General features: G+C 36.2%; 3 protein-coding genes across 5 annotated transcripts; 1 reads left to right on the forward strand and 2 right to left on the reverse strand.

Annotated features, from left to right (window-relative positions):
• Positions 1-746: 746 nt before the first annotated feature.
• Positions 747-2,465, reverse strand: LOC6652198 (protein LTV1 homolog). The gene is made up of 2 exons (XM_002074795.4): positions 2,373-2,465; positions 747-2,309 (listed from the first exon to the last, which is right to left on the reverse strand). Exons 1-2 carry the CDS (start codon positions 2,373-2,375, stop codon positions 831-833), a joined length of 1,482 nt encoding a protein of 493 aa, XP_002074831.1. The 5' UTR covers positions 2,376-2,465; the 3' UTR covers positions 747-830.
• Positions 2,466-3,428: 963 nt separating this feature from the next.
• LOC6652197 (rab GTPase-binding effector protein 1) lies at positions 3,429-5,988 on the forward strand. Its single transcript, XM_002074794.4, has 6 exons — positions 3,429-3,551; positions 3,606-4,120; positions 4,181-4,971; positions 5,037-5,172; positions 5,241-5,357; positions 5,428-5,988. The coding sequence occupies exons 1-6, from the start codon at positions 3,503-3,505 to the stop codon at positions 5,725-5,727; spliced, it is 1,908 nt and encodes a 635-aa protein (XP_002074830.1). The 5' UTR covers positions 3,429-3,502; the 3' UTR covers positions 5,728-5,988.
• A 226-nt stretch (positions 5,989-6,214) lies between these two features.
• LOC6652481 (trehalase) lies at positions 6,215-25,407 on the reverse strand. Of its 3 annotated transcripts, none has more exons than XM_047009848.1 (7): positions 25,105-25,407; positions 9,104-9,287; positions 8,167-9,045; positions 7,700-8,098; positions 7,483-7,633; positions 6,583-6,665; positions 6,215-6,509 (listed from the first exon to the last, which is right to left on the reverse strand). In XM_047009848.1, the coding sequence occupies exons 1-6, from the start codon at positions 25,134-25,136 to the stop codon at positions 6,586-6,588; spliced, it is 1,725 nt and encodes a 574-aa protein (XP_046865804.1). In that variant the 5' UTR covers positions 25,137-25,407; the 3' UTR covers positions 6,215-6,509; positions 6,583-6,585. The 3 variants fall into 3 exon arrangements, 2 of the variants coding, with proteins under 2 accessions (XP_046865804.1, XP_015032044.1); XM_015176558.3 differs by lacking the exon at positions 25,105-25,407 and adding an exon at positions 9,905-10,087; XR_002724410.2 differs by lacking the exons at positions 6,215-6,509; positions 25,105-25,407 and adding an exon at positions 9,905-10,090 and having other exon boundaries at positions 6,598-6,665; positions 6,949-7,633.
• Positions 25,408-26,090: the final 683 nt, after the last annotated feature.

Below are 26,090 nucleotides of genomic sequence, written 5' to 3' on the forward strand. Positions count from 1 at the left end.
AACGACAACAAAATGAATTTTATTTTTATTTGCAATGCTCCCTCGCTAATGTTGATTTCGTTGGAAGCCTTGTTAGCAATTCGCCCAGCCTGTGGACGGCACCGTCATTGACTCCCTGTTGCAGACAGTTTCTAGAGTTGGAGCTAATTGTTGCGTGGAAATGCCGCTTCTATATATACCGACGTTTAATTGTCATTACTATAGGGTATACAAAGTCACTTGACTAATGCTAAAATGAAAGTAAGACAATTTTAAGAAAAATATACTGTACATATTTAATAATTGATTTCAATACATTTCCAAACCATATAATAGCTTATCCAAATGCTTTCTTTTGTATAAATTCATAAAGGGTATTTCAACTGATTCAGTGACTTTGTTAAGTTTTTCCCCCATTTGTTTTGCTTTTGTCTTCCTATTCTGTTTAAGCACGCAAGTCGACGGAACTCGCGTTCGGGATGGGGATGGGGGCGACCATGTTGATTAATGGCCAACTGACACTGGTGACGCCAGCCAACGTTGATCCAAGTTCAATAGTAGAAGCAGCAACAACAAATCACAAACATTCTGATCCCTATAATTTTGCGATTTTTGCGCTCTGATTACAAGCAACAGTTTGAATGGAATGGGGGATTGCTCATCTATGGTAAGGGTTAATGAGCAGTTAAGAGGACCGGAAAATGGTGGTCACGTGGCACGTGCCATTGCCATATGGTAGACACACACACACACACACACACGCTCAGTTAGAGAGAAAAGGACATGTTTACACTTTAATGTAAATATTAGTTTATGCAATTCAAATTTAAACCTAGTGAAATGATAAATAACTAGACAATCGTTGAACCCTGTTGGTTCGTGCGTTGATTGATCTTAACATGGGTCTGCCGTTTCTTTTCCTCCTTAAAGGCTTCTGTGTTGGCCTTTCGCTCGATGCGACGTTCCTGTCTATAATCTTTTATTAGACGTTTTCTTTCCTTTTTCTCCTCGGGCGTCTCGTCTTTTGGTCGTATGGACAGGACGCTCAGAGTGGAGAGGACAGATTTTGCACAAAGAGATTTGGGGCCAGTTGCATTTGGCGAACTGTCATCCAAATTGGCCAGGGCCTTGGCCGTCAATTGACCTTCGACGCCACCGCGTAAGACATTTGCGGGTAGACCTGTTTTTGGATCTATCTGAATGGGCACGGCGTTTGCGCTTGAACTGGAGCGCCGACTACGTCGCGGCTCATCAATTAACTTGGGATGATTATAACAATTCGAGTATGTGGACAAAATAGACTCACAATCCCATTTCTTCTCTTTGGGATCATTTACTTCATAATCGATCAGTTCATCCGTTGGATCTTGTTCACCATCCACCACATTGCGATACTTTTCAATGCGCTCTCGATCCCATTCCTTATTGTATTCCAGTGTTTTGTCCTTTTTCTTGAATTCCTGGAAGCATTGCATGACCACGGGATGTTTCTGGTGCCAATTGCCCTCAATGTCCTCCAAAGACAGATCCCCTAGCTCGGGATCATCGTAGGATGCGTAAAACTTCTCGAAGCGATCGTCCAACAAAGATAGTTGATCATTGCGGCGTATGACACTGGAAGACATGGAGTATTCAGTGAATCGAGACTTGACCTCCTCGTCATCGAATCTTCGTTCACGCATTAACGGAGCCAGCCGATCCATCAGCTCATCATCGTTTTCATCTTCGTTCAGATTGTCCGAATCGATTTCCATATCATCATCATCCTCTTCCTCATAGTCGCTATATTCATCATCGTCATCGCCATCGCCCATGGCCTGCGCCACAAAATCATCATCCAAATCCTCATTATCGTTCTCACAATCACTGTCCAGAGCAGCCATTACATCTGGATCCCAGTCCAGGCGTAGCGACTGTGGAGCTGCCTTATTCAGCATGCCCTCAGATTCTTCAAATTCACTGGCAAACACCGAACTAGGCAACTGGAGCTTGGGAGCTGTTGATGACGACGGCAACTCATCGCCCTGCCGTTTCTTTGCCTGATTCGGATTCTCCATGTACTCCCACACGACATCATTCTCGCGCTTCTTCAAGTGTTGCATGTAATCGTAGTCATCATCAAAGTGGATGCCAAATTTCTTTAGCTCCTCCTGCTTCTTACTAGGATCAATGGGGGTTTCACTTTGCGATGGTTTTTGTCTGGCCCCAGCCTCCAAGAGCACTCTCTGCGGAGCAGTCTCATCAGTCACCAAAGGGTCATGTTGACTCCGATGTACAAGGTGGAATGTGACTGCTTTCTTCCGATCAATGTAAGCTTTCTTTCCCTTGCCCTGATAAAGCAGAGTGACAGATATTTAAAATCAAGCTAAACTTTATTGTATTCCAAATCTTACCATTTTTAGTTGATTTCTCTACGAGATTTTACGCATTTATCAACAATTTGGAAAAAAACATGTGCGAGACAGATGTTGCCAATATCGAGCATCTGGCAACGCTTACGATAACGCAAAGATACTTATCGCCACCGCCGGCGATAACATATTGCTGTTTCGCTCGCACGTTTTGAATAGAAACAGCTGATTTTTGTTATGCTAAATTACACGGAAGAACTTATCAACTGAATGATAATAAAACTCCTACAAGTGGGTGCAACTATTTCTCACATTAATATGTGGATGCTAGGAAAGAGAGAATTTCAAACGGTAACCTTTTTTTTTAATTTGCCAAACTGAAAAGATAGACAAATTATATGATGTTACTATAAATTAATTTAGGACTTCCCAGTCCTCCTCCTTTTAAATTATTGAAACGTTGGATTAGCGGTCTCGGAAATAAATGCGGCTTTTCGTTTTGTAGATTTTAAAAAGTGCTGGCACATGGTACACAATTTGACAACTAACCATGGGTATTATAAAATTATTCAGATGTTTGCATCGTGGAAAAGACGTTTTTGACTCCAGCATGGGATATAGTCACAGACAGCTCTCGCAGGCGGACATTTCTCCTAGCTTAATGGGAATATTTCAATGTTTCAATTCAAAATTTAAAATAGGCAATTTTGAATATTTTCAAAAATATAGATTACATTTTACATACTGAAGACAACCACATTGAAATTACTATTACTAGTCAAAGTGACATAGAACAAAGGGATTTTAGATTATTTGATTATCTTACCAACACAAAAACCTTAAAAAACCCAACTAACAAACTTTTACGTTTGTCTACATAACAAGTTTTTTAACGATACAAATTTCTAATTTCTTTGGGCCCCCCCTGCCTCTTGTGTTTCTCTGTGATTCTAAACTAAACTTAAATTGTGTTACAATATGAACATTAATCTTCTTAAGGACAAAATTTAAATAATTGTGTCCTATAAGTTTTATCTTCAAATTATTTTTCTTGCAATTCGGGATGTAAAACTAGTACGGCAACGCCATCGATATCAATTGTTTTTAACCCGCATCCGGCAACACTGGTGTTGGGCAGTGATTCTGGAATCTGAAAATAAAATATAATAAAAATGGAAGAGAATGAGACTAAGATGACGGAATCCGCAGGCCCTGCCAATGGTAAGTCCAGCGCCCGATCCATTTGTCTACTTTTTTAAGTTGCTAATTTGCCAGGTGAAGGTGAAGATGACGCTACCAGTGAGATGCGTAAACTGCAAAATGAATTTAATGTCCAGCGAGCCAAGATGAGGGAATTGTTTATGCAGAAGGAGGTGGAGTTGAGTCAATGTATGGCCGAACGAAAGCAATTGCAAATGGAAATGGACGAACTCAAGACACACATAATGGTAGCGGATCTAAAGTCGGAGAATGAGCTGCGGATGAGGGACTTTAAGGCACAGGAGGAGATATCCTCCTTACAGCAGCTTGTGCAGGACACCATCGAAGAGTCATCTAACTACAAAAGCGAGCTGGAACGCATTAAATTAGAGGTAATCAAATATCAACAGCAGCAGCTCCAACTGCAGCAACAGTCGGAATCATCAGTAGGTAGTGGACTGGCTCCTCAAGTACTGAATCAAGTGAAAAAAACTTTGGGCTCGGTGCGAAAACTGGGAAGCGACTCCTTGAACAGCAGCTTCCAGGCGGATGATGATCATCCAAGGGGGAAGCAAGCCAATAAGCAATATGTAAGTCTAATAAATGTTCCGAGATGTTTCGGTTCTCTTTAAACAACGTATCTCCTACAGGCCTCTGAAGATGCAGAAATGCTACATTCCATAGTCGAGCAGCTACAAGAAGAAATGAAGGCGTTAAAGGAGAAATTGCGAGAGCAAGATGAACAGCTGCAATTAAAGCCTAGCATTCACGACGAGTCCTTGCCCATACACCAGTCCACATCAATGGAACTAGCTGACAGCTCTTGTGAGTCGTGTATTACGGCTGAAAAGAAAGCCGAAGAAGTGAGCTTGCAAGTGAAGAGGCAACAAAAGCAAATCGATTTGCTGCAGAGGCAACTCGTTGAGTCGCGCGAAACTTTGACCAAAGAGGCAGCGCTGCGGAAAGATCTCGAAGATCAATGGCAGGAAAAGCGAGAGGCCCACAAAACCGAGGTTCAGAGTCTACGTGAACAGGCCAAGACCCAAGAGCAGCTGCTATTGGATATGCAACAGAGGTTCCTGGAGACCAAGGATGAAGTCAATCGACAATTGCAACGCGTCACCGATGACCGGGAACGTGTCAACAAGCAGCTGGAGACATTGCAAGCCGATAATGATTTTTTGTCCGGTCGCTATCTGGCGACATCCGAAGAGATTGAGAATCAGAACATAAATCTGCCCAATACAGTGGTGGAACTGCACGAGCTGATGCTCCGCCAACAGAGCGAATTGATTCAGGCTCGAGTAAGCAGCGAATATGAAAAGCAAAAGTGCGTCAGTTCGCTGGATGAGATTCAAATTCTACGTGCCCAGCTGGAGGAGAGCAACAACGAGCGAAGGGTGTACAAGAGGAAGATGCAATTAGATATTAAGTCGCTGCAGTAAGTTCCCCCGTTATTAAAAAGATGAAAAACATATGCCCAAGTCCTTTTTTTTTTTGTTGCAGAGATCGTGTTACCGAGCATTTGGTCACAGTTCAAGCCTATGAGACGACCAAAACCCAATTGGAACGCAAGGAGGCTGAGCTGAATAAACAGTTGTCCGATTGCCGTGTAGAAATCATAGAGTTACAGGACTCCAATGTAAGTTAGAACTCAGTTAATTATCCTGCAGACGTGCGTCACAATTAAAATTTACATTGTTTATGTAGGAAAAGCTTTCAAAAGCAAATGTCGAATATAAAACTAAAATAAAAACGTTGCAAGAGGAGCTCTCTACAATGGAAACAGTGCAAAAGGATTTTGTAAAATTATCACAAACGCTACAAGTATGAAGAAAATATGAAACTTTTATTTTATTAGTATTGCATAATATTTGTATTTAATAATCTATTGTAGATGTCCCTGGAAGAGCTTCGGCACGCCGATACGGAAGTACGCTGGCAGGACGACGACGACGTGAACAATTGTCCGACGTGTAATGCTGGATTTACGGTTATGGTGCGGAAAATTCATTGCCGGCATTGCGGCCACATCTACTGCGATAAATGTTTAACAAAAACGGTGCCATCAGGACCACGGAAACGTGTTGCCCGAGTCTGTGATATCTGTCACACATTGCTCACTCCAAATACTGCTCCTTACTTCAGTCGGGAGCAGCAGCAGCAAAGCCAACCACATCAGCAGCAATCCAATTAGGCAAAGGATATTTGGCATAGAGTCTAAAATTTCCACATTATTTATTTTGTGTAATTCATAAATGTACGTCTATTAGTTTTGTCTTTTTCTTTTCTCCAAAATGTTAATAGATTTTTGATTGACTTTTGATATTATTTAAAAGAAAAAAAACCCAAAAGTTTAAAATCTTCTTTTTTAAACCTTGTCACAATAGTTCAAGTCATATCCAAAATGATGATTCAAATAGGATGAAGCGATTTAAATATAAATATAAATGTCAGATTGTCATTTTTTACGGTACCTTCTTTATAGCTTTTTCTGTGGTAATATTTCAATATTGAATTTAACTCAAAAAAAAAAGGTAAATATATATACAAATTATAAAAACTAACCACATGTGTGTACTCCTTATGTGTCCTTACCACATCCGCCTGAAAAAGAATGACAAAGAGGATTTCATCATCAAATGTTGGTGTTAATTTTAAAATGAACATGCAACAAACACATATAAAATGCATTGGGTTTTTATTCAATTCAAACTATTCAAACAATTTGGCAATTTTGCATATACATAATGTCTTCATCGGGGTTTGCGAGGATACTCATTATAAATAATAACAATACGGGCATGCCCGGTCAACTAAAAAATACATAAATCAACTTTTAAATGGAAAACTCTAATACTGCAATCTCTGAAGCACACACCAAGACAATTAATTTAAGAAAGAAAAACAAACAACTAAATCAACATCGCACACACTGTATTGGGTTAGGTAACTAAAGGTGAGGGGGAATCACATTAGCTGTAATGACAAGAGAAATTAAATTCAATTAAGTTGCTTTGATAAAGTGGGCCTATCTGACTTGACTACTTACTTCTCACCACACAACACGTCCGACTAAAATGGCAACTAGTGCAACTGATGCCACTCCCAATAGGCTGATCAGACGAGTGGTTGCTGTATAAATTGAAGAAAATAAGAATTCGATTAAAGCAAGTCAAATCGTCGATTAGATTATAATTCTTAGATCAAAAGCAAAGTGCATTTCACTAATCATTTTCATAATTTTACGGAGCAAACAAAGAAAGCAAAGTGAAATATAAATATTGTGCTCGATATAGCGATAAGGTAGACAATTATGGATCTGAGTCAGTCATATGAGAAACGTTTATCCTTGGACATGTCATTGGAACATTCACAAAATATAACAAAATTCAAACCAATGATGGGAAACACTTACGTCTTCCGTATTCTTTCCGCTTAGCGTGATTTTTCGATTTGAACAGGACACAACAAACGATGACGAACGAGAAATGGTAAGCATAGAAGGATAAGATAGCTAAGATGATGGTTGATGGTGGTTGTGGATGGTTGTCGATCTCCTCTAGAATAATTCCTAAACGTGCGTGTTTTCTAGGTGCTTGTTGGTTGCTTTAGTTTTTTTTTTGTTTTTTGTTGTTGATCTTGTACGCGATTCAGAGATAGATAGAAGCAGGTTAGCAGAAGCAGCAGGACAGGATAGTGAGAGCTTATCCTATATATTTTGATGACGATGATGATGATGTTGATGAGCAAATCGATGAGTGTTGTTTTAAGTTGGTACTAAGTGTAAGAAGGTGAGCTTTAAAGTTTGGCTTTGAGCCTCCCAGATTCGATTTGGATTTGCTTGAGAGAATGATACACAAATTGATGAATTTGATATCGGATTTGTTTTGTTGTATGGTTTTTGGCATTGAATGTGGCCTGTCTAGGAGATTCTATTGTCGCTTTTCACCTGCTCCGCCACCTCCACCCTCTGTGCTTTGATTAACTTCGCGTCCATGCTTGGTCAGCCACTCGATGATGACTCCATTGGACCAGCCAAAACCAGTTTGTACACCATATTCACCGCCTCCACCATGGCCGCCATACTCCTCGGCATTGTACTGGAAGTGCAAGAACAAAAAATCTGTAGAATTTGTGATCCAAACGATGATGATTGGTCGACTTACCTTTTCATACATGTTGAAGGTATCGCTGTAGGCCTTGAAGTTGGAGAGGACCCAACGATGTGCCCACTTTTTGGACAACTCCTTGGCCGCCGGTGTGCCCAGATTGCTGAGGCCTTCGACTAGAATATATTGCATGGGAGCCCAGACATTGGGCATGTCCCACTGCTCACCAGTGTTGTACAGTGTGTTTGGCACACCTCCTGGGAACTGGTCGAGATTATTGCGTTCAATGTACTTCAGAACGGAGGCTGAGATTTTTTCAGTGTCGGAAATGTTGTAGGCGTTCATCCAAAGGGGCGATAAATTTGTGGGTACAAAATAGTCGCGAGGCTTCTCATTGATCAAATCATAGTCCAGCCAGCAACCAGCCTCCTCGTTCCAAAGAACTGCTTGTATACCCTGAAAATAAACGAACCCATGGACAATGGAAAACATTGTAATCTCGCACAGGCGTTGTATGTACATACCTCCATGATTTTTTGAGCCTTCGTCTCGTATTCTGTCACCTTCTCGGTGTTGCCAGCTTTTGAGTGAAACTCTGCAATTATTTTGGCGTTCCAATGAAGCAAAGCATTCAGGTCAACGGCCACAACAGAACGTGTCTTAATAGTAGAGAGATTGCCCACATTTGTTCCATTCTCGTTGATGAACCAACGCGAACTGAAATCCATTCCTGATTCAGCTCCCGATTTGATCTCACTGTAGAATGCTTCTTTGGCCTCCTCAGTTTCAAATATACGCGCAGTCTCAACATCCTCGCTGTAGGACTCTGGCCTGGGACCCGTTGAGAAGTCGCTATATACGTACAGATCATGACCCTTGGCCTGCACGGTGTGATTATTGATGAAATATTCGAACTCATGCTCCAGGGTCTCCAGGGCATTGATGGCAAACACATAGTCGTTGGTGAAATCCACATAGGACTTTACCATGGCCGTCAGCAAGGGCATCTGAGAGCGTCCCCAATAGTAAACTCGGCCACCATTTGGAATGAAACCGATTCTCTGCACAATGGACAAGAAGTTTTCAATCATGCCACGCGCCGTATCGTACATCTCGCTGTAGAGTAATCCTCGAATGATCCAATACGAGTCCCAGTAATAGAACTCAATGAAGCGACCGCCTGGGATGATTACGGGATTAGGCACATATATGATGGAGTAGTAGTCCGGATTGTTTTTCACATCGTCCTTCATCTTTCGACCCAATTGCTTCCAAATGTTGTTCAGATCAATGCCCCATTGCTTTAGATCTGGATCGGTGATCTGATCAACGAATGCTGGATGCTCTTTCCAGTCGGTGGGCGTATACAATTCCAATTCGGTTCCCTTCTCCCCAAAGTAAGTCTACAAAAACCAATTGACGTTGAATATCAATACGCATAATTAAGACTAAGTTCCTTACATTCACAAATGTCTGAAGATCCTCTTTACTGGGTGTATTATTTTTGGCTGCCATCAATGCATCAAACTCTTCCAAAGTCTTGGCTGGCGACTGAATGAGTTTCATATCCACAAACGTCTTTGAATCATCATATAATTTGGCCATTTGAATGGTGTGCAGTAGATTGCCATAGCAATAGATTTGGCTGAAAGAAACATGGAAGAAAGGATTTTTAATTATTTCGAATAAAAAACGTGATTTAGAGGATCAAACGAACTTGAAGTATAGAGAGGCTGAACTCTCCTTTTTATTCTTTACTCGTCTTGATCAATCTGGATTCGTTCGTTTTCATCTGGATTTTGTCAATACTCAATCCTACTCAAAAAGTGTGAAAATGGCTTCCCCAATCGAGAGTGGATAGCGTCAATGGATGTTGATATGCCCAATAAATTAATCCAAAAGTAATTTATCTGACGTCATTAATTAGTGCAAATCAACAACAAATTGAATGGCCATAAAAAAAAACACTCTGCCTCACAATGTGGTGCTGCTTAAGTGAACACACACCTGTGTCTACGTAAAACGTGTATGTATCGCTTAGATTTGTACATAGATAGTTAGTAGTTAGATCTAAATACAATACTTTGCGTCCGTCACTAAGGCGTCACGTTCACGATGCGAAAAGTGTTCTCAAGAAAGAAAAATTAAACACAGAAGGGAAGGCAGTCAAGCATGAAGTAAATGTATTTTAATTACTTGCTGAGATTCGAGATGGAACAGGAACAAATTACAAAAAACACAAAACAAGCCAAACAAACTTACCAACTTTCGAAATTGAATTGCTCCACATCCTTGGCAATGGCATTTCGATTCAGGGCATCGGGTGACCTTGCCTGACACACATTCAGAACGATCAGGAGGCTCGACAGGAGCCCGAAAATTAATTTCATTTTAAACATAACAACACAAATTCGACGATTGTTTTCTTTTTTCTAGGAACTTTGTTTCTGGTTTTGTCTAATTTTAAATTTAGTTTTATAGCTATAAGTACGAAATAAGTCACAACAAGTTAATTGAGTTCAGTTTTTTGTTTTGTGTGTTGAAATCAGCAATTATTCCCAACCATAAACGAAATAACAAAAAACAAAACTAAGTTTCCCAGCTGGCATATAGGAGGAAGGAGATAAATCAATATCCTATATGTCCCTAACAAACTTTATCCGCAAACACGACCAGCGGCAGTCAGCGCAAGAATACTTCTGACTGTTTTCGATCTTGCTCAGTTTTATAATCTAATTGAATGCCGTCCCAGTGCGCGTCCACGTCCACGACGACGACGACGACGACGACTCAACCAAGATCGGTGAGGTGAGGTGAGGTGAGGTTTGCTTGCCGAAGCCCAGAGGTGATAAGGTGACGATGAGGTGATGGGTGGGGGCGTCTCTCGATAGAGTCGAGTCGTGCTTTTGGGGGGCGCGTTTCGTTCTATTTATACAATCGTTTTTCATTTTCAGAACTGACCCGAACCGAATAACCGTAAATGTAGACGTAGTTGTGTTTCAATCTAACAGTTTCTAGTCTCGTGAACTTGACGAATGCATTTTGAATACCCTGTATTTCTCATATTGAAAAGGGGATATAAAGCTGCTCCTCCTTCAAGGATTCTTCTTAACTAAACGAAGAATCACAATCTTGAGTGAATTTAATGAAACATTTAACTAAAAGACAATCAATAAACAAGTCTAAATGAGAGGTACATACAATTCTATACTAGTGAGTTTCAATCTATTGTTAATGGATTTTGCTTTTGTTTTCTAAAACTTCGTAACTGTAGGAATTATTGCTATTTTGATTTCTTGGTAGAGGGGTTTCCCAAAGTCGGATATTGGAATTTCTTTTTATAGCTACTGTGGGATTTCAGTTTCGGATTGCTTTCCAGTGTATCTGCATTTAAATGTGCAATTTGATGAAACTCAAACATTTTCATATGTAAATAAGTGCAATGGATAGCATATGGAAAAAGGGGTGTATTTCAGAGATAAATAGGTTATAATAATTATAATTTTTTTTGCTCGCTAATGACTCGTATGGATGGATAAATACATACATATATGGGAATAATTTGAAATAGTTATTCAAATGCAATATGGAGCCCGCATTTACTTTCCACATAGTGCTTAATAAGTTTAGTAATTAATTGATAAAATGAATCCATCAAGGTAATGATGACCTTCAAGAGGGGCTGCAGCAGTATGTATTCTTTTTTTTTTGTATATATGTAAGTAATTTGGACATTTTTAGGCCTACTTAAAATAATGCAAATTTAAAGCAATTAAATTGACAAGATGCCATAAAAAGTGAAGTAAACAACCGTGCTCTACTTACGATAAGAATTGGGTAAATTTCCTAAAGCCATAAATAGATTAAAACTAATCGTAACCTTTATTCATAGAGTCATTCCCAGAACCCAATGTCTATAAGCATTGTGAAAAAATGCAACTGGTTCAGACTGATTTGCATTAGCCGATTCCAGAGAATGAGCTATATATATGTCTACAAACACAAACACACTATTAAAATCCGCAAATAGATAAAGTAAGGCGAATTAGTTTCAAATTTAAAACATACTTTATAGTTTCTGCCACGTGTCTAGTCTGAGTCTGAGTTAGTTAGTTAGTTGACCGAAATTGCGTCTTGGTTTATTTCATATTTTTGAATGGGGGAGTCTCTTATGAGTCTTAATTGAAATGATTTGCTTGAATAAGGATTACGTTTCTTTCTGTGCTCTGATGTGCGATGATGCGACCAATAATAATAACATCAAGATCAAAGTTCTGCAAAGCTTAAAATACAATACACTCATCATATTCATACATCTATATTTATATTCCCAACTACGTCTTATGACAAAAAAAAAAAGAGAAGAGAAGAGGAGGGAAAAACGTTCCATTGACCGGGAAATGGAAATTAAAAGTCTGCGACATGCCGCCCAATGATTTATAGCGTTTTAGTATGTATCTCAACTAATGTTTGCTGCGACTACGTATAGCTAGTGACAAATACATGAATTATAGTTAGCCAGTGATCTATTGTCGTTGCTGGCTGGCTTAAGGGGATCGTGATGATATAAGTAACCCAAGTTGGAAAACAAAAAAAACATCATCTAAAAACACAATCGGAACAGTTGTGCAATTTGCAATTCATTTTGTGAGAGAGATAAACGCAAACAGATAAAAGAATTAAACGCGAGAACTTCATTGTCTTTAGTCAGATCGATTTAATTGGAGTTGAGTGATTTCTGTAATTTCATTCGACTAGGTGCTTGGCGACATTTGATCAGTTGATCGTAACATAAATGGCAGGAAAATAGCAACAACTAAAAAGTCAACATTCTGTTAAAGGCATTTCTCAAAATCAAAGTCAGATTCGAAATCAGATTCAAAAACGTACGATCTCTTGTTATGGTGGATTTCGGCTTTAGAGTAGACTCAATGCAAGATGCTTTTATTTTATTTTATTTTTTGTTTTTAGGGGGGGCGAAAACAACAATTTGAATGGGCTTTGTTTTTATGGTTTTTTGTTGTTTATATTATTTTTATTATTACTATTATTGTTAAGCTCACGCGACTGTTTAAATATTTGAACGGGTGTAATGGACGATTCATTAAAAATTTTTAAATGTCGGTCTCTGACTCTGATGACAAATACATAGTTCAACTAGACAAAGCCAGTTGGCTGCTGCTGCTGTTGTTGTTATTATTATTAATAACATTTGTATGTATGAACGTGTTAGGCATTGGCAATTGAATTTCAGTTATTGTTTCATTATGTTTTTGCTTGAGGGCTTCCGATTCCGCATAATGACAAGAGAGTGAGGAACAAAAAAAACCAAAAGATAAATACAGACAATTCCGTTCCGGCTTAATTTATTAAGAAATCATCAAAAATTCAATGGGAGCCATGGGATAATATGGATGACTAAATCTGATAATGATAAGAACGCAAATTAAAATGTTAAGTAGATTTTAACCTTTTGGAAGATATCGTTTAAAGATCTGCCTCCTATAAAGACTGATAGGGACACAAACAACTTTGGTGACTAATGAAACTGGCCAATAATATGGAAGACAATTTCATCCAACATTTCTTTTGACTTTTTGTGAAATCGCCTCATTCAGTATGTCAGTAGAATATATACTCTATTTATTTGATAATATTTCTTTTCATGTGCTGCACAAACTTCTAACGAAACGTTTTATACTTTTTCGTTTTTTTGTTTATTTGACAAAGTGTATAGAAACCGAATGAAAACTTGTTTCTCAAACATGTTTCAATCTGTTGCATTGCCATGTATATTTCAAAAACTTTTGGCAAGGCAAGAAAAAGTCAACTTCAAGGACCACGTTTAACATAATTATTTAATTGTCTAATTTCTGACAAGTGGCATCATGGATTTTATATATATAATTGTTTGAAAAGAAATTAGAAGAAGAAAAAAAATCGAATGGACTAAAAAAAAAGATGTGAAACAGCTAAAATATAATTAGCATATCTGGTTAATAATACTGGCTTTAAATTTAATTGGGTTGTTTTATATTTTGTTTACTTTTTGTTCCTTTTTCAACATTTTGACGAAAGAATACATACACACGGTATGCCATTTTAGTAGCCATGGCTTGAGGCCGAAACTAATGCCTTTTTGTTTCTGTTTTGTTTTTGTATTCTCTAATTATTCAAATGCAAAGACCTTTTAACGGTTGTTGACTTGCATTCGATTGACATGACACACATAATCTTCATCTGCTGTCATTAAGATTTTAGACTGTCATTTAGATTTGAGTATAGGCGATCCTTTAGGTAGGCTAATAAAATCATTTTCGGGTATAAAAAATATACAACATGGACATTTACACTAGTTAGTTATTTGTACGCAAAGTGATTAAAAAAATAGTGCATTACACTGATTCATTTACCTTGAGAGTTCACTTAATATTGATAAATGTTGATAAAGCTTCGAATTAATCACTTATTCTTTTCTTGATGTTCCTAGGCTAAACGATTTTTCACATTTGAAATAACAAAATAGAATTATTACACAGATCAACAGCAAAAAAAGATGCCTGGTTGTTTGTCTCCAAGAAAATGTCTTCAATATATAAAATTGTTTTAAAAACTTAAATAGAGAACAAAAGAGTTTATGCTAAATAAAAAAGGTTTCTTCGGCTGATTAACATCTACCAATAAGGTATTCTTAAAGGAAAAAGGAGCAGAGATTGTCTCCAAAGAGAGTATAGAGAAATTTTAAACTTGTTTAAGCCATTTCAATCCTAAGATTCCCTACAAATTTCATTTTTGAAATCAGATTACCCAAAAACATCGGAATTAGGGGAGAAAAAAAAGTTATCTTAAAACCTGGTTAGACTACGACCTTTTTGAAATTTAAGTCAATCCCTGCATTTACGGCTGCTCGAGGTCAATCTTCCAAAAGAAGATTGTTTCAAAGGCAACACAAAATGGTGAACAGGTTGTCTGTAAAGCTATTTCAAGTATCACCAAGTTTTACCCTCAGCAGACTTCGCTAAAGGACTCCAGAATTGGAGTACCATGTCTTCAGCCCTAAAACTTCTTTTGGAAAATTGACCTCGAGCCGGCTTAATTGCAAGGTTTGACCTAATCTTAAAACTTTCAAAAAAATAAGTATATTACCTCTTTAATACAGCTTGTAAATAATTCAAAATGAAAAAAAAAACGAGCAAAAATTTAACTATGACTACGATGAAGTTTATATACCCTTGCAGTGCGGGCGTACATATATTACGCATTGCCAAAATTGATCTCAATTAATCATTCTAAGTCGAGGTTTGAACTCGAAAACAACAAGAAATGGAATTTGTACTAATTGAAAGAGAAGAGTGAAAATCAGATATTTTTGTATCTAATCTTTTCGCTGATTCTTTATAGGGGCACTTCTCCAGTGACGAGGGTGAAGATTCCGTACGAATTTTTGACCTTTTGAAAAAGGTTAAAACTTATAGCTCTTGATTAGTAAGATTTTTGGTGCAAAATCAAAAATAAACCAAGTAACTCGCACGCTACAAATACACATTTTCCTGGAGAATTGCTTTTATGCAATAAAGGCAAAGAATTTTGTTGTTTTTGTTTTGTTTTCTTACAGAGCTATGGAAATCGTTTTCTGAAATCACCACAAAATATCACAAAGGTAGTTGAAATGATCAATTGCTTTGGTGGGCCAGCAAATGGAAATTTGACCCAAATCTTCGGTTTTTGAATGGAAAATTAAACATGAAATCAATTTAGGCTATACAATTTCATATAATTGGATCACCCTTTACATACAAACATACATACATACATTGTATTTCCTCTGGGAAAATGTATTGAATTTATCGAAAATGAGTGGCAAAATGAATATTTTTGAATTGTTTGTCACTTGTATTTTTTCAATGATTGTTATCCCCGGTCAATAATTCGCGAGAACCTTTTCAATGGGCTTTCTGTAAGTGCGTATTGTTATTTATTGCTCGTTTTTGTTTTTAGTCATTGACAGTTGGGCTGATAAGATTATTCGACTGTTTTATGGGCAATTATGCATTATAGAATTTAAAGGTTTCGATATGGCAATCTTTGACATTGATTTACTCTTTAAGTTTAAGCAGTTTGCTCTTCAATTAGTTAATCCCTTTTTGATAATTTATTGAGAGCAAGGCAATCTGTAAGATTTTTCGCCCTGGATTCGGTGATTTCTTTGAGTTTATAAACAATTTCATCAAGTTCAACAAGTCGTTTTTTAGTCATTTGCCTCTTACAAGTTCATGGCTGTTTGAGCCACGTATATATAGATAAGAAGGCACTCCATTAGATAACCATTTAAGTTGAAAACTTTTTGTTGAAAGTGAATGGTATAAAGACTTTGGTTTACCCTGTAGCAAAGGACCATTTGAGATTTAGCTCACACGTTTTCAAGTGTAATTTCTAAAACCCTTAACAAACTAGTCTCTGTTTAATCCGACCAAGTTACAGGGTATACAAATTCGGTTTATTTACATTGATGATAAAGCAAAGAATTGAAATTAATGTCATTAAACTCCCCCTCCCCGCAAAAACGAAAAAAAAAAAACACAAAAATTCAACGATAATACCAAACATGTTTAAAAGCAAAGTAGTCTGTCCGGATTTCAAAAGTCTGTTATTAATTAGGAATATTATTTTTTAATTTCTCTTACTTTAGACACGAGTGTTCAATTAAATTATATCCTATGACGTCACCCCGTTTAAGCCCGGTTCAAATCCTAGCAACTTGACAGGTTGAAATCTCAAAAATATATGAGTTACTAGTGAATGCAAACAAAAAAGAATCCAAAACCACAAGATATTGTGGGCTCCTATGAAAAATAATAATAATTTAATTGCATTTTTGTATTGTTTGCGGTTTTTTAGTTCTCTTCTTGCATGAGCTTTATGTTAATTATTAAATTAAAATTGTGCTTTCAGTTTTTGTTTAGATTGGAATTTTGTGTGTGTGCATCAAGTGAGAATTGTTTTTGCGATTTTGTTTGTTGTTTTTGCTTTTTATAATATTTTCATTATTTTTTTTTTTGTATATTCGCTCCCCCATTATCTCGTTCAGCAGCTGATTACACTTGTTCCAGCGAACGTTAATAAATGGAGGAAAAACTCTTCTAATCAAATCGCGTCGGTTTAGTTAGAGTACCCGCCGATGTTGATGCCGATGTCCGATGTTGATCGCTTGAAGGTAATTGTTGAACTGCCTCACCTGAAGTATTTGGGATACAAAATAAAACTGACAATGAGATTTACGTAAGAGCAAGTCGAATAAAAAAGTTCCCTTTTCGAGAATCAGGCACGTATAGACAGTGAAAATTGCTTCAGCTGTCAAATCTATGATAGACTAAATTTGCCCCGATGTGATTTATTCCCGTTTGCTAAAAACTAATCACTTTTCGATTTGATTTGTAGTAACATTCGCAATGGGCAATTTAGAATCTAATGTTACTATGGTGTTTTTTGTTTCTGCGTAACAAAATAAATACTTCAGCTAGTATTAGGCTTAGCGATAGGCAGAAATTCAATTCAGATAAGATAGAAAAAGTACTCAATGGATTCAATATAGTCCACGTACTCGGCTCATTCTCTGGTATATATAATATGTATTTATCAATTAAGCCTCAAAATAAATTAAACTCCCACTCGTGATTTCGCACAGAAATTAATTAGCTCTTTCAAGTTTGATTTAATGAGTTTCATTCACTTGACAATTTCTTTTAATTAACTAAACTCATTTACCTTGCTTTGGATGAGGTGTAAGTTCTATTTAGCCAACTTTTACTTAATCGAATGGATCTCTCACGTGGGTAAAAACAAACAGATCGAAGAAAATATTTGACAAGACGCATTCCAGCCTCTGACAAATGCCAAATGCAACTAGACTTTATTATTCTTAGTGAGACAGAGAGATTAACTGAGACAGCCGTGTACTTTTTGAGATGATAAGAATATTGGGAGCAGTGTTGGCGGTTACGCCGGAAACAAAAAACCGAAAAACGGCGGAAAAAAACAAAAACTAAAATCGTTCAATCTCGTTAATATGTCAATGCAGAAGTAAAAGGTAAGATATATGAATAAAAATGCAAAGACTTGAACGGAAAAGGCAGAAGTCTAGTTAAGTTAATCTGATCTGAATCTTATTTAAATAGAAGCAAACCCGCAAGTTTAGTAAAAGGTATAACTTTCAGGGAAATTAATTTTAATTGATCAACTGTCGTGACGATCAACAGCTGCTGATTCTAAAGAGAAAAAAGCAACAAACAGGTGTTAAAGTCAGAGGGCGGGGCCAACTTTGACAGTACCAAAGATTAAATCTAAATAAATACACTTTTACCTCGCTTTACACGGGTTTGTTCTAATATGCTTTTCCAAATAAGAAATAAAAATTTGTATAAATAGAATAGTAATTTGGACTTAAGAAATAAAGAAAGATATAGTGGACATTGCTAAATTTTATTCAATGAACGAAGCAACAATAAGATCAATAAATGAATGAATGAATACGCGTATGAAAACCCACTTCATACATAAGAATTGTGACTATGGAAAACATGGAAAAAGCATTGATTCATAGAAGACCATAATCAAAATAGGGTTTCAATTGATGCAAATGCCATACAAAATAATGCTTTAATAAAAAGGCAGCTTTTAACGCAATTCATGGATGGTCCGAACGATTTAATCAAATACATTCTTTGCATAGTCTAAATCTAAAAGGTGAACAGGGATCTGCTAATTTGGAAGAAGGACAAAAACATCCACAAAAGTTTGCTGAAAGTATTGGCGAAAAGTTATACAGCCCAGACCAATATTTAGTGCTGATGAATTCGGATAATTTTGGAAAAAAAATGCAAGAGCGATCATAAGGCTGCTAAAGGAGGAGGGTTAGTATTCTCGAATAATTGAGTTGGCCAAGAATTGAGTGGAGAAGGCTTTGACGATATACAACAAGCAGATATCAAAGATTTTTATGGTTATAAGTTGAGAGGATAATAGTAATAAATATGACTTTGAATCTGACATTGAAAACAAGGAACCCAACGTTTTGGGTTGGAAGACCATTTTCAAGGAGGAGATTTTAATTTAGATCGTGGTCTTTAATTTCAAGGAGGTGTTAACGATCTGTTACAACAATAACAACAAAAGCTTATTTGAGAATTTTTTCCAAAACACAATTCCCTACAGCAGTAAATGTCTTAAAAATCGTATTTGTACTATTTTTCAGGTGTACATTTTAATGGAAACAAAAATGTTTTTAGTTTTCTAATCATAAACTCTGCTATTGATATTAAGTTAAGATTAATAATCTACCCTCATATTTCCATTAAGAGGCCAATAAACAAAAAAAAGTCATAAAATGCAATAAACAGATCAACATTTCTTACTTTTTTATTTAAAGAATGCAAATCAGTATAATTATTAATTGCAAAAAAATTTAATAAATTAAATAATTATTTGTTAGACTGATTTTTGATTTCTTTAAAAATCGCAAAAAATTTTAAATTTAAAAATTATACTTATTTACATTATTTGTATCATTAATTCTAAACCTAATTTAATAGCCAAATGACTGACAATGAGACGTTAGGGCTTCCGACTCAAGCCTTAGTACTTTTTCTCAGACCGTAGCACTGCGACTCAGCCTGAGCTTATGCTACAAAAATCGAACCCCGACTCAGGCCTCTGCACTTAACAGCCACCTGTTAAACGGTTAACATTTCTATCGACTAATCGTCTGGCTTGCTGGCCATCACTAGCTAGCTGTAGTTCGCCCGCATTTTTTAAGGCGAATGCTTAATTTTGGATTTAAAATTTTCAAAAATTGAGCGCGTGAAATAGAAATAGAAAGCGAAACAAAATTGAAGTTGAATGAATTTTGAAAAAGTGACGGTGTAAACAAAATAAAAAGAACGGAATATAAAATATATACCGAAAGAGCATAATCAAAACGCAATCATGCGGATCTTTGGCAAATGTTTAAACATTACTGCAACATTACCGAAATTGCAATGCAGTAATCCTATTAATGCGGAGTACAGAATTTACAATTACAATTTAAACAAATAAACGTTAAAACTGACAAACAGCGCCATGGACACTGACTAAGGTGGAGAGGGAACAATAGCAACAACGGCATCAGCGGCAGCCAGGACCTCTAAGAGGAGGAGATGATGCGCAAGCTGTTTATATGTATGCTTTATCCATTCCATATCCACTCCCTTTTGTGCTCCAGCTGTAAGCCGAGAACAACTTTTTGCCCATTGCCTTTGTTCAATGTGTTCTGCACTGGCCAAGTAGTATGAGGTTGTTATTATTATTCCTGTTTCGTAAACTTGCTTAAATTGAAACACATGAGAAAGAGCGGGGGAGTGGATGAGTCCGGAAGCCTTTTTAAACAAATCAATGCAAAATTATATTGGGAATCTCAGTCTAAATCGTATACATTTCATTTTCTATTATTCATCGTAGGCTGCAAGGCGAGATAGTAAATTTAAGCAAGTAAGAGGATTCCTCGGTCTTCTTTTTGGAACTTTTTTATTGACTCGAGTCAAGGCATGTGGTCACACTCAATTGGTGCATGCAACGTTGGTCCGATCTCAAAATCACTGATGAGTTCAATTTGTTGGATGATTCTTCGAAACAAATCACCTGGAGTTTTGGTAAGATGGACATGGATGAAACTTAATGTGCGTGTTAATTCTCGCAAAATCATAATTTCAGTGGGCACGAAAAGCCTTAACGAATTGTCCTTGGACTTGGGTATGCTTGAATTGACAAACAATAGCATCGAAATTTCAGTACAAGATCGAGAAGAGTGATCGACTATAGATGAAATCAAACATCAGTTAAAGGATATAAACATCACCAAGGTTACCATATTGGAACCGACGATTCAAATGTCGATGGTAAGTGGATGAGTGGAACTCTTTACATTGCCATTTAATATTATTGATACCTTCTTTTTTAAGATGTGGATGCGGCTGCTGGATTGAGGTCTAAATTGAATGTGATGAATTCCTCAAGTTTTGGTCACTAATGCTCGAAATTGTGGATGATACATTAATAAATTTCTAAACGTTGTGGAGCTTTGAAATATTTTGTATGCTTTCGCAGCCCCAATAATAATGTACGCTCCGAATCATTCCTATGCCGCCTACAATGAGTTATCTTCGATCAGGCGAATGCGTTTCCTGCTCATGCCTTAAAAGACATCTCAGACATGTTCACCTCATGTAAGTGGCATCAAATTGCGGGTCTTGAGTTGGTGAAATCCTTTGAAGATGACAGAGCTGCTGCAACAGGATTCATCTATAACTATCAGACAGCAGACTATCTTTAATGTAATCGAAAGCTGCTTGTGTTTGAAAATTTAATTATTGCTCAGTTGATCTCAATAATAAGGTTGATTCTAGATTTAATGAACTTTTCTGCGAAAGGCCTAAAATCGTTTATAAAAATTGCATTCTATTCTGATAACGAACAACTGCTCAGCACGAGTCTCCGTCAACAGTTTTAAATTTTTTTTTTAAACTAAATTCTTTTTCCTAAATAGAAACGTACTTGTTTGTCTTTATTCAATGTGTCTTTTTTGTTATAAAGGATTTTTACAAGTATGCGAATGTAGGCACAGGATCAGATCATTTTTGTTTATTATCCGATTATCACTAAACTGGTTAATTAACTTATAATTAGCTTTTGTACTCTATCAGTTTTCTATGGAAATGCCCATATGTATATGCTTCTCAGCATATTAATGTGTATTTATTTTAACCCTTTCAGGTCCACTGTTGCCTATAGGCAACATTGACTTTATGTTCCAAAAAATATTAAATATAAATACTTCAAAAGTGAACTATTATGTACAAATCAGGTAAGTTTACAGATTACGAATTAATTTGGTTATCAAAATTGTTGAGTTGTCTTTGGAATTTTCCAAAGACAATGTTGCCTATAGGCAACATTGGTCCCGAATGGTATACAAAATTTGAAATTGTTTCTGCTCTGCTAGATATGCGACCCAAAGGCTTAACACAGTTGGAAATTGAAAAAATTTGCCAATTTAATTGGGATGATTCTGACGATGACGAAAATAAAAAAGAAAATGAAGAGGATACCGAAACTCAAAAGACTTTGGAAGATTTTATCGAAGAATCTTTACAAGATGCTATTACCAAAGGTGAAAGTCTCGAAGGCACACTGTTGAATATAGGTCAATTGGAATGTAATGTTATTTAAAGTACGACCGCTGCTTTCAAAAATAAAAGCAGTTTGCAACAAATTGGAGCAATAGGAGTATCAAAGCATTGAAGAACAAATGATTTCATTTAAAGGTCAAAATAGCTTGAAACAATATCTTCCTAAAAAACAACACAAGTGGGTTTATATTGATGAAGGAACTTGTTATTCTTTTGGGCTTGGAATATCATCAGATATAGTTCTTCATTTGGCATTAAGTGTGCCCCAAGATCAAAACTTTAAACTCTTCTTCGATAACTGGTTCACTTCCGTAAGTCTTATAATTGCTCTAAAAGAAAAAGGTATCCTCGCAGCCGGAACGATTCGCCCAAACCGCCTTAAGAATTGTGTGCTTAAGACTGAAAAGGAACTTGCGAAAGAAGGTCGAGGATCCTATGATTTGAAAGTAGAAACCTCGCTAAAATTAATTACTTGCCGCTGGTATGACAAAAAAATTGTCCAATTAATTTCAATTTATATTGGAGACCAACCTGTCACAGAATGCACCCGCTGGTGCCGGAAGGAGAGAAAAAATGTACAAGTGCCTCGTCCTGCTATTGTAGAATGCTATAAAACTAATCACCGCTGCAAAAAGTGGTATATGCACATTGTATTTTGGTGTATAAATATGGCGGTGATAAATAGTTGGCTTCTGTATCGTAGAGATTTGAACTGCACCAAAGATAACACCCGTCACATGCCTTTAATACAATTTCAACTGGATATTGCAAATGAACTTCTTCGATCTAGTATGCAAATTCAATCTCGAAAAAGTGGTCGTCCAGCACAACTTGTGCTCAATATTGACTCGCGCGATTCATATCCAGCATCATCTTCCCCCGATTTATCAATTTTATCCACTCCAACATCTAAAAGAAGCTATGTTATAGAAAAACCTAAGGACATAAGATATGACAAAATCGAATATTGGATTCAATGGGGTTCAAAAGGCAGCTGCAGACTATGCAAAGCAGAATTGTTTTGTGTCATACCACACATAAGCTTAAGTAATAAATATATAATTTTATAGCAGAAGACCAAAGAGTCTCAGAAAAAATGTCTTGAGTTTAAACCTATTAAAATATTAAGAATAAAAGAGTGAAATAAATAAAATATTAATTCGTCAATTACGTATACGTATTATTTTAAAAATATACTACTCAGGGCCAATGTTGCCTATAGGCAACATTTCGGTGAGGATGAACCAGGATACGTAGGACTAAAATATGGATTTTGGTCATATTTGTGGCCATATTAATCGTAATATGCAATCAAATATTTTTTTAGTCTTCCCATTGTAATTCAGTCGTGAAAGGGTTAACTGATCAATGTCCCGACCACCCCCATTGAATATAGACTGTTTTCACAAGACGGGCTCATTTCAATCAAGCCAGTCTCCGGTGACAGCAGACAAAAGATTATTTTAAGATAGAAATCGAATGCTGTAATCTTAAACCAGTCAATATAATTTCCTAATTAAAGATAACAAATTTCAGCATTTACATTTAGAACAAATTGAACAATAAACTCCCGCTTCTCAATGTTGGATTATGTATGTATTTTATGAAGTATAAGTACATATGTATGTGTATCTGAAATGAAATTGTATTTTTATTTTATAGTAAAAGAGTCTGTCTTATTTTCCCAGACGAACGGAAAACGTAAAAAAACTAAAAGGGCTTTTTTAGATTAACTAATTACTATTAATTGATTTTGTAATATTTAATAATTTTTGTAATCAAGCCTATAATGGATTACATTGACTAAAAAAAAAACCTTTGCTTTTAACTTTGCAAAACAGAAGGCTATTTATTTTCGATCACCCAACAACCAAAATTAGCATGAAAATTAAATCTTGGCTTATCAGGGCATCGACTTTTTTATACTGTGATTAATATGCCATAACTTAAAATATACATTTTGTTATTCATTTGGATAATTAATCATGATTTTACTAAACAAGAAGACTAAGATCCTGCGTTCGATGTATTTCTTTAATTTTGAATTATACATATGTATTCCTATCTGAGTATACCTTTAAGTTTGAGTTACAGGGTAAGAAATGCAAAGTACGGTGACAATTCCAAGGTCGATTCGTTTACAACTTGGACTGTTACACGTGCTCAAACTGCATAACAATTTTTGTTAACGTTTATACTTTTTAGTTTTTGGCCAGAATTAACAGCAATTTATCACGACAGAAAGTATGTGTACATACATATGTACATATTCCACAAGAGAAACAGCATTTAAGACGTATTTTTTTAACCTACTTTTAAAATAGGTTTTTAGAAATTTTGCACACACTTATCGAATAGGAAATTTACCTGTTTGTATACTAAACTACGATCATTCTTAGAAGCACAGTTGTTACAACTTGTAGAATGAATCCAAACTGCAGAGAAGTAGAATAAAAACTAACAAAAAGGCCTTCGAAATTAGGCGAGCAAAGCGTGAACTAAGAAATTTATATCTAGGTATAGCCGTAGTTTGAGATTTTCTTGGACCTTCCTTCCTTTTCGAAGCTCACCTTTACTAAGTTGAGAGAATATTTACCTATAAGCATTGATTGTAGCCCGTTTACAATAGTCCATAGTCCATGTTCATTAAGATAAGACAAAAAAAAACGATAGTTAAAAGAGTGCAAGTTTTTCGACCCATTTAGTTTCTGATGTTCCTTTGAAATGATGAATTATGTATGGACTTACAAATATGATTATCTGAATAGGAAGCTAATATGTATTTCAACGACGACTCTTGTAAGAGTGTAAAAACTATACATTTTAAACAAAAGGTCATCCCATGAGGCCGGCTGACCGTGATAATGAGCAACTTAAAAACTCTTTTGCCTCAACTAACAAAGAGGAAAACAAAAACAGAATGCTTAAAATAAAACACAAAGAGACTAAAATTAGTAAATATCAACACGTGTATATATATGTATATATATCTCTTGTATATATATAGATACTCTTTTCTCTATTCGAGCCACTTGAAAACGCTCTTTTGGGGGCTCGCGGAAAAGTGAAAGCAAACTAAATCATATGGTTCGGGTTTTCATCAGGTGCAACAGATGTCTAGCCCCAAAGAATTGCAATCGAATATTATGCAATTTTCACAATTGTGGCGACACAGAAACAGAACAAAAAGGAAGGAAATTCTCAAAAATGTAGAGAGAAAAAAGTAGAAAAACGACTTACCCATTGCCATTGATGGAATTTGCTGGTGCCATGGTTCGTAAAAATCTTTGGGCCAGACGACGAAGAGTTTGAAATTTTAATGTGACTTTCAATATGGTGTGGCTTTTGAATTGTTTTTGCTTTTAAAGTTCAAGTGTTATTTGGCGTCGATTTTTGTGTTTTTGTTTATCACCGAACATGTGTTGTTGTTGGTTTTATCACTGCGCAAACACAATATTCCGTTTTCCATTCACCATTCACCGTTTGCTGAACTCGTCGATTTGCCGTTTTATACCTGTTGCTTTTGCGAGACCCCCGAAGAGACTGAAAATGAGATCGTGCGAGTTTTAGTTTTTATTAAATAATTTTAACTAATGTGTGCGTGTGAATATGTACACGAACACGTAGTACATATCGGAGAAAAAAAACTGAGCGAGGGCGAACAGAAATGCCGCCGTCTGATAAAAAATGTTAAAAGAGAGTAATATTGAGAGACGCGAAAGTTTGCTGAACATTGAACCCATTATTTTTATACTCTTCAAAGCATTAACTCATTATTTATGCAAGTGGCCAGGGCTGAAAATTGTTTAAGCAATAAGAATTTCTGAAAATGTTTCACAAATAAATTTAAATGTCTAAAACAACTCGACAAATATCGCCCTGGAAACTTTCCTGCATATAATAAAACAATATTTTTTTTTTGCTGTCGCTAAATGTTGTGCAAAACGTATATGTCCTTTGTGCAGTGTATGCAATTTTCGCATTTACTCTTCTCTTTTCATCTTCTCTTCTCATCGTTGTTCTCTTCTGAACTTTGGTTGATGCAATTTGCAGCAACATTTGAAAAGTGACGCGTTGACAGTGAAAAGATATAAACAAAATATTTAAGAACTTATCACTTACGTATAACATATGTACGTATGTATATGTTTACATATGTGTGTACATAAAAATTAATATGTATTTGGTAAAATTTATTATGTCACATTTGGTTTATTTTTCAAGGT

Source organism: Drosophila willistoni, assembly GCF_018902025.1.
Source record: "Drosophila willistoni isolate 14030-0811.24 chromosome 2L unlocalized genomic scaffold, UCI_dwil_1.1 Seg168, whole genome shotgun sequence".
Classification (NCBI taxonomy): Eukaryota; Metazoa; Arthropoda; class Insecta; order Diptera; family Drosophilidae; genus Drosophila; species Drosophila willistoni.